At 39.0% G+C, this 9228-nt stretch overlaps 1 protein-coding gene across 1 annotated transcript in view; it reads left to right on the plus strand.

The window, feature by feature from the left end:
• GOLIM4 (golgi integral membrane protein 4) overlaps positions 1 to 9015 on the plus strand; it is a 32306-nt gene extending 23291 nt beyond the window's left edge. Inside the window, exons 9-16 of the mRNA XM_010080878.1 lie at positions 585 to 917; positions 2164 to 2402; positions 3552 to 3631; positions 4133 to 4242; positions 5435 to 5602; positions 6338 to 6406; positions 8402 to 8482; positions 8819 to 9015. Of these exons, the coding sequence (XP_010079180.1) occupies positions 585 to 917; positions 2164 to 2402; positions 3552 to 3631; positions 4133 to 4242; positions 5435 to 5602; positions 6338 to 6406; positions 8402 to 8482; positions 8819 to 8974 (1236 nt within the window). The 3' untranslated portion in view covers positions 8975 to 9015. The remainder of the gene's footprint in view (positions 1 to 584; positions 918 to 2163; positions 2403 to 3551; positions 3632 to 4132; positions 4243 to 5434; positions 5603 to 6337; positions 6407 to 8401; positions 8483 to 8818) is intronic.
• The last annotated feature ends 213 nt before the right edge of the window (positions 9016 to 9228 follow it).

Raw genomic sequence — 9228 nt, forward strand, 5'->3', positions numbered from 1 at the left:
TTTTAAGGAGTTGCTAAAAATCTTATTTTTTTTGAATAATAAGCAGTCATCTAAAATTTTAGATAGCTCGTGTTACAGAAAAGCTTTAACAAGTTCTAAAGAAATTGTCTTTTCTTGTGTTTCAGTGGCACACTTAAAGTCAGTATATTTAAAATTGGCACACTATCCAAGGTTCGAAAAAAAAAAAAAAAAGCAGAGTTGTGGTAAAGTCTAGAAGTGACAAAACGTGGTTTTGTTTTATGAGAGTTCTTGGCCAGCAGAACCTACAGTAAATAAAAATACAAAGCTTCCTTTGTAGATACAGAATAGTAAGAGTATTCTGTTCGACTTAAGATAAAACAAGGCTTAACCTACTTTATGATGTACTTGTACAACACCTTGTATAGCTGTGCAGAGCCGAGAATTGGGTTTTGATACCGTTTGGGCAAAGGGGTAGCTTGTTCCAAAGCAGGCATTTGGCTCTCCTGACAACAGCTTTGCTACCGCAGGATGGAATAAAGGCGTCCATTTCTGGTCCTTGGCTCACTTGAAAATATGAAATCCATAATAACTTGTGCACACATAATCTTGTGTATGTTTTGCAGAATGAGAAGCCAAAAGAAAGAGAAGAGAGAAATACCCAGAAAAAAGAAAACGGAGCTGAGCTGTTTCATCTGCAGAGAAGGGCTAACGAGGGCCAGCATGCTAAAGAACTCAATATTCAGGAGCAACAAGAAGCTGGAGCAGATGATGAGCAACATGCTGATGCAGTTGAAGAGGAACGCAAAAAAGAACTTGAAGAGGAAGAAATGGAGCAGGCAGGTCAGCCTGAGCACTTAGAGGAAGAACAGGACCAAGTACCAGAAGAGCATGAGTGGAAAAAACAGGAACAAAAAGAAGAAGAAACCAACATGTTGGGCGATAATCTTCAGTCAGAGGTATGGAGCTCTTTTCTACTGATTGATTAAGATTTTCCCTTTAAAAGGAGGCATCTCTTATCATTGCTGGCCCTGTATTGAACTGACCTGTTTCTTAGTAAAATTGGTGTCATAATTCCAGAAGGTTTGGGATTCGGAGCACTCACTGGTTTTCAGATGAAATTGTCATGTATATAGAAAACTTGGGATTCAGAGCACTTGGATGCATAGGATTCAGGCTCACCTTAAGCACACACATGCTGTAGTGGTTGCCAAATACAGCTTAATGAACATTAATTCTGCTGCTAAAAAGCAACAGATGGAAAAAAAGAGCAGTTCAGGTTAAACCCTGTCTCCTACTTCAGATTTGAGGCCTGTGGTAGCTGATGGGAAGATAGCTGATCAGAATGAGACTTGTTGCCAGCACTTTGATGGAGAGCTGCCCTGCCTTACTGATTTGATGCATCTTAGCAAATTGCAGTGTGTTTCCTTGTCAGGTATATCTACCTTCTGTAAACACACTTCCATTTAAGTGTTCACTGTCATTTGACAGGAAATTTTAACTGCAAAATGAACACGACTGAAATAGCCAGGGGAAATCAGTGCGCAGCAGTGGCAAGTCTTGCTAAATGCAGCTCTAAATAAAACCAACAAATCCTGGATTTACATTCCTGATAGGATCTCCAGTGGAAAATACATTTTACTGATCTCACCTTAGGCTTTGTAAGCACTTACTCTCCTAGCAGACTAATTCTGTAACTCCAGCATGATGAGAAGCCATTGTTGGAGAGGTGCAGTGGATTAGAACAGCGGCAATAGGTTAAGCTGTGAAACTGGAGTTAAAGTTCCTACTGACTGTAAAAAATGTGCAGTGTCTTACTTAAAGCTCAGAGCAACCCCTACTGAAATTACCAGTTAAATCAATGGAAGCAAATGGCTGACAATTAAGACAGCAAATAAAAACTTTCTTTTACTGGGAATATGTTAGGGGGGTTTGTTATTATTGATGTGTAAGAAAAGCACGGCTTCCCCCAGCCCATTATGTCCTCTTCATTCTTGATGTCTGCCACAAACACCCCAACACTTCCAGTTTGTGTTCAAAAAACTTATTAAACTTTAAGCAGAGACAAGAAAACTTAAATTTACTGTAATTCTGCCTATTGCATGTAGCATCTGCATAATTTTCCCTGTTGTCAAAAGTTTCTGCACGTTTGTTTCTGATCATGGAAATTATGATTAATCTATGACTAACCCGTTTCTTTGACAGATAACATCAACAAAAGCTATAACAAAAAGACACAAGCCAGCTTATGAACAGCAACTAGAGCAGCAACATCTTGCAGCCCAAAGAGCAGAGGAAGCCGATCAACTACGAGAACATCAGGAATCACTACACCAGCAAAGGCTGCGAGGACAGCTATTACGGCAGCAGCAGCTTCGAGAAAAAGAGCTTCAGCTGCAGAAACAGGCAGAAGAAGGAGAAAAACTCTATAAAAACCGCCTAAGGTTAAATTCTTTTGCATGCGTTTGTCATGGTCTGTGCTTTAGGTTTTATGGCTTCTGCCATACCACCTTTGAAAAAAGGCTGGTTTGATGCTATAAACCTGGCCTGCCCAGAAACTAAATTCAGTGAGTCTCATCTCATTCTGTCCAAGGATAAATCTAATTGCTACTTTAAGGGGGGTTGGGGGCGTTTCGTTTTTTTTTATTTCTTTTCCTTTTATCATGGAAGCCTCTGAAGTCTGGAGTAATGAGAGAACATTGCCATGCACATCCTTGGGGGAGGTTAGGGGTTTCTGGCAGACAATCCTTGTCTTAAGTTTGTTTTAAATTAGTAATTATTTTCTACTAAGCAGCAATTAAGATCTTGTTGTACTGAGGAGCTTGAGTATCAGATATGCATTAAGATACCTAAGCTGAAGTTCCTCTTAAGTGTGAGATGCTGCTTTTAAGTAATTCCATAAGGACTTTCTGGACAAGAGTGACTAGGATTATTTGCATTTAGAGACAAAAGTATGATTTCAGGAGAAATCAATACCCTGTTAGTGTCATAAAGTTATTGTGAATGCAGTTATATTCATGATACTGTAGCTTCTACATGCCTTTCACCCTTCCTGTCATATTTTCATATGCTTCTGCTTAGTTTAAAATTGTTTTTGACAATTTTTTGGTTTTGGAATCTTAAGCCCATTAAATTTTCTTTGCTGAAACATTAAAATATTAATTATTAATTTGATCCATGTTCTACAAGGATTTTAGTATGAGAAAGCCTTTCATAAACTGATAGTCAAAATATTCAGTCCTGCAAGAACAACCACACAAGTAAACCCCTTTCAAGATGAAAACTAAAACTGCTTATTCAACAAAAAGAACTGATCCGTGTTATCTGTCTTTAAGACCTTTATCTGAGCAGTTCTTTGCTTCCAGTTCATTGTTTGTGCAAAGAAGTTTGTATTATAGAACAAAGACTTCGTCCTACAAAGTATATTGTCTTTCAGGAAAGGTGATGTGAAAAAATATTAGGCATTCCACTAAACTGGAACCCATTCTAACAGGAGCTGGGGGAGGCAGAGATGCAGTAGGATGGTTTGTTTATTAAAGCAAAACCACACTTTTTTGAACCTGGAATGATGTATTTGCATTTAATTTTCTCAGCCAACAGGCTCATTATGATAACATGGACCATGATATTGTACAAGGGGAAGAAGAGCAAGGTATTCAGGAAGAGGAAGGAGGTAAGATAGAATTTATGTTCCTACCACATTCACAGGTTTCCTGTGTACTGCTGCCTTTCATGGGAGATTTTAATATTCATTTCATATCCAGTTTGGATCCAAGTGAAATATAAACTTGCAATTTAAAACCAGAAGCTCAAATAACACTGGCTGAAGTGACTGACTGAAATACAGGTATTACTGAAGATCATATCCACTTTCCTGAAAGGAAAAGTGTCTCTTCAATTAAGCTACTAGGATAGGGCTTTGTGGATCTTGGTTACATTCCTGACTCTGCCTATACTATGATTTTGTTTGGTCTCTTCAAATTTTATAATCTTTCAGTGTTAGTTTTCTACTAGCAGTAAAACAATTCTGTTAGCATTATCTGTTTAGGTAAGTTCTTTAGAGAAAGACTGACTACTACTAAGAGCATGTATGGAAGCTAGTATATAGGAGACTTTCGTAAAAGGGCTAAGTAGAAACTGCTGTAATACAATAATAATATCAAAAATTTGTCAGCTTATGAACGTGACAACCAGCGCCAGGATGAAGGTGAAGATGATCAAAATAATGCAAATGAACAGCAAGAACCAGAACATCAAGTAGAAAATCATCAAGCTGATGAATCAGTGAGTATGAATTAAGATGCTATGGATTGCAGTCGTTACTGAAGTGAAAACTCAGAAGTCTCATCTAACATAATTGCACATTAGAGAAATAAGATGAACCAGAGGTCTGCTAGGAAGACAGGTTTGACAGTTTCAAACTACAGTTAAGATCTATTTAAAGTTGTCCTTACTGATTTGTGAAGAAATAAAAAAAAAAAAACCAAAACATTTCCCTGTTGGAAGCAAGTTGCTTTTCTGCATTCCCTTGATCTGTGCTTTAGGTGGAATAAAAGACTTGGACTTAGCTGGGACTTGAAGAGGAAAATGTGGATTCAGAAATTAACTCACTGGTGGTCAGTCAAGGAGAGTGGTGATGCTATTTTACATGCTATCGTTAGTTAAGAGGGAACAAGAAAGCCAACTCAATAGCTACTGAAACCAGCTGGAGCCAGTAAAGAAGAAAAGTGAGATCTTGAAAGGGGACATGCCTCAGCACTGAACACAGCTGCAGTATCAATTGCCCAGACATCTGGATGCAGGAGATCCAGTCCTGTGCTTTCCCCCAAGTTCCATTTTACGTGGTGTGGTGGAACATCAAGCATATAATCCTCACTCCTCTCACCCTCAGCAAATTAAGTTGTATAGTAAATATTTCTAAAGGATCTTTAACTTGTCAGCTATAAGGATACCAGAAATGTTTTTACTGAATTATAAGCAGAAGGAAAATGCTTGTTCTGAATGGCAAGTGTGATGAAAAGGGAGTGGTGTTTTCTTTGTTCTGTTATAAATGTAGACAAGGTCAGTATTGCAGGGGCAGACTGGTACTGAGAGATCACATCAGCTCTTTTGAGCTATGAGCATTTAAGCTCTTGCCTTTTTTCACCTGGTCTTATCAGGCATTGTCAGTTAGTCAGTAAAGAAAAGGAGTTCAACAGCCTGTGTGAAATAAGTCATCAGATTCAATCTGGTTTCTAGCAGACATACACAGACAGAACTGCAGTATGGGTTCGGTGCCGAAGTAGTTTTTCTTTCAGCTTCTGTGTTGGATTGGGTTTGATCTAGTGACCCCTGATGCCTCTAGAGAGATTTCAGCTGGTTTCAGTGGGTATAGAGTTGGCTCTAATATAGCTCATGGTAGGGCTGCTTTAAAATGAAATGAAATTTGACTGTGAGATAAAAATACATATTTAACATTCACTTCTGAAAATTACAGAAGGCAGCCATGGAAGATGTGAATCCTGCTGATGACCCCAACAATCAGGGAGAAGATGAATTTGAGGAAGCTGAGCAGGAGAGAGAAGAAAATCTACCAGATGAAAATGAAAAGCACAAGCAAGACAGTCAGAAACAAGGACATCCGGGAATGGAAGAGCACCTAGTGGTCAGTAAAGGGAAAGGAAGCATCTGTCGGTTCTCTTTAAGGCCAGAGTAGCATGGCTTGGTGCGAGAACACTGAACTGTGATGTTCAGTGATGATCTCTTTTAAACCATATATGACACGTGCAGGAATTAGTCCTGGTGATACATGGGTGTGTCTTTCTTCCTGGCTCCCATCAGTGAGGTTCTGTAGTCTCATCGTTCAGGGCCCCTGTATTTACCTTCACTCAAGTGCCTGCAAGAACAATCTTCATGTTCATACAATCTTCATGTCTTTATACAAATCCCTTCTGTGTCACTTCCATGCCATCAACACTCAATCAGCTGTAAGCGGTGGCATCACTTTCCTTCAATGACCATTCCAGTGAATGCTACGCATTTCAACTCTTTTTAAAGTGTAAACTCATCTAGGCAGAGATAATCTGTATTTTTATGGTGTTGGTCTTTAATGGTGTGAGTATTTAACTGTCTTCCTGCTTAGTATGGAAAGTCTTGCTTTATTCTGTGAAGTGATTTCTGTTATAATCATTTTGCTGTCTGCTTTTTAATTTAGGGTAGTTCTAAATCATGTAGCCAGGATATCATTAATGCTAATGAACGCACAGTAACTTCTTATGGTATTATTGTTACTTTAGCTTTACATAAAGTTGTAGTTCCAGAACAAGAAGCTTTAACCTTCAGTCTTCTAAAGTTAATAAGCATGCACATAGAGCTAAATTTTTATATGATCTTTCTGCAGATGGCAGGAAATCCTGACCAGCAGGAAGATAATGTGGATGAACAATACCAGGAAGAAGGAGAGGAGGAGGTAAGAAAACAGACATAAGGCATATGTGGACTCAGGTAACGTAGCGCATCTCCATTAACGTTCAACATTGGTATCTTTTATAACTGCAAAGTGAACCCAAATCACTTTGACTTTATGAAACCCAGGAAGCCTTTGCCATTACTCTGCTCCCCACTTCTGGACACATTTAGCATTACTCACGCTTATATGCTCCCATCCATTAGTTTTCCATACAACACAGTATTAATTGTGCAATAATTGAAAAGATGAAGCCATTCAGAACGCAAGGAAAAATTCCTGAAAACCTCAAGCCCTCTGAAGGTCACCGAAAACCTCATTAACATTGCTTCTCTAATGAGACACTGCTGTTCTGGGCAAACTGTTTCCTTCACCAGTTACTTACTCATCAGCTCTGACTTTGATTTATCTGTGCTCCTCCTAAGCAATCCAAGTTATGTAAGCCCCTGCTATTCATGGAGTCAGTCAGGAAGCTGTTAGCACATTGCTTTGAACTGGAGGAGAAAAGGAGGGGAGGGGACTTTTTCCTTCATATGCTGGATGGTGTGCTCATTATGCATGTGCTAGCATACGCTGCCCTGCGGTTCTTCAGTACATACCTAATCAATTGCTATTTTCTACTTCATACATAATGATTTGCAAGAAGCAATAGCATTGGCTACTTATTACTCCCTTACAGGGAACACTTTGTCTAGATTAGCTGGTATGCACTTAGAATTCACCAGTTACTTAAATCAAACCAGGTCATTAGGAACTGGGAATAGCTGGCCTGTGGCAATTACTCTTTGGTTTACAGGAAGTAATTTAATGCATGTTTGATAAAGGACTCTGACCAGTGTGCTTACTGGAAATATTAAAGAGAGAGCTGTGACTGAATGAGCAATCAAGAAAGAGTTAAGATGCTGTGATCAGGAATAGTTTCTTTAGTAGTTTATCTAAAATGTTATCCATTGCTGTTCAGATCTTTCCCATATATCCCTCAAAACAATCCAGGTTTGATGGTTGCCCTTCTGCTGGCAGCAACGCTGAACCCCAAAGAACTTGTTCGCAAGCAGCTTTGCCTCCTGTTGGAAGCAACTTCTAAATATACTCTCCAGCTACTGATATTGTTGAGAAGGCTGCTGTTGTTCAGAACGTGATAGCAGCAGCTGGAGGGAGGGAGCCCTGTGGAAAGCGGCAGGCTCATCCTTGCTCTTTGGGGCAGCACCCAGCCAGGTGAAACAGCTTTTTTTCAATAGGGAGAGCTGTACAGCCTTATAGAAGCATCTTACCCAATTTGCAGGACACTGAAGCAGATGTGAATAACAGCGTTCTCCAAAAGAAAATCAAGTTGACTTTGAAAAGTGTGTCTCTTTCAAATTTGCACCTAAACATAAAGTGACATGGAAGTGAGGAAAATGAAAGAAATGATAGAGTGAGATCTGAACATCTGGAAAACAGATTCAGTGTGGCCTGCTCTCTCTTCAAGGATGAAGTTGGAATAGATTATTCTTTGCTCCCAATCCCCCCTTGCTCTTTTGTGGTTTTCCAGGAGCAGTTGGCAGAAGCATCACTCTCAACTGCTGGGAAAACATGGACAAAGTTACCATTAAATATCTACATCGCATGTCAGAACTGACATAGATCTGAGAGTCCACAGTAGGGTGGAAGTGTCAGTAATGACTCTTCGCTTTGTCATGACAGTGTCACTGTGAAGGACAAGGAGAAGATAATATATATGTAAAGATAAAACATGGAATGAAAATCTAAACGTGTTAGCTGATGAGAAGGTCTGTGAAAACTGTAGCTAAAAGTGAAATATGCTCTCAGAGGAAGCGAGTTTCCTGACTCTTGGGTGGTTGGGTTTTTTTGCCTCCTTTAACCTCTCCATGCCTTCTCCTCCCTTTCTTTTGAATCTTCATTCTGTAAAAGCGGCGCTGTGAAAATGTCTATGTTTATGCCACAGGCTACTTTTTTTAAAGGAAATTAAAATATACAGAACATCTCTGTGCTTTGTAGATCCAGGAAGATTTGACTGAAGAGAAGAAACGAGAACTGGAACGCAATGCTGAAGAGCCATATGGTGAAAATGATGAAAATGTAAGTGCTGTGTAAACCCACAGTGCAGTGGCACAACTAAACACTTAACATAGCTGTGATGATGTCACAGTGACATTACATAGCAATTGTTGTAGCTTGCTTTAGCTCACAGACCTTAAAATTTCATGCTGCCCCAACCTCCTCTTGCTCATCCTTCCACTCCTACATCCATTCTTGCTGCTGAATGCCTTTGGAAATCTTTTCCTGTTTCTGTCCATCAGTTCTGACAACTCCAGCTGACAGTCATTTCTCCTTAACTTCATCTCATTGCCCCAAAATAAACTATAAGGAAACTGGCAGTTGCACTGAACCTGATTTTTTTTTTTTTCTAATCAGGCAGATGAAAAGAATAACAGAGGGGCAGATCAAGAGCAAGAAATGCAAGAAGAGAACAACCAGAAAGTTCATGAAGAAAATTATGAGGAGGAAGAAGAAGAAGAGGAAGAAGGCAGAGCTGTTGCAGCAAAAACTCGTAGACGAGGGGAGATGTAGTCCCCTTCATTTTTTTTTTGCAGCACACAAATTCCTATTTTGTTTTGTTTTTTGTTTTTTTTTTTTGTTTTTTTTTTTTTTAAAAAAAAACAAAAACTTTTTAAGGATATTTAGTTTCCAAAAAAAGTTTGTTTTACACTTTTTACTTTTCTATAGATGCTCATACGTTTATATGAATACAGTATATTTTGATACTCTAGATTAGGATTTCTTTTCTATTAAAGCTGTACATAAACAGACGTCATCTAGGTTTA

This window comes from Pterocles gutturalis, unplaced genomic scaffold (genome assembly GCF_000699245.1).
Source record: "Pterocles gutturalis isolate BGI_N339 unplaced genomic scaffold, ASM69924v1 scaffold45884, whole genome shotgun sequence".
NCBI classification, from domain to species: Eukaryota; Metazoa; Chordata; class Aves; order Pterocliformes; family Pteroclidae; genus Pterocles; species Pterocles gutturalis.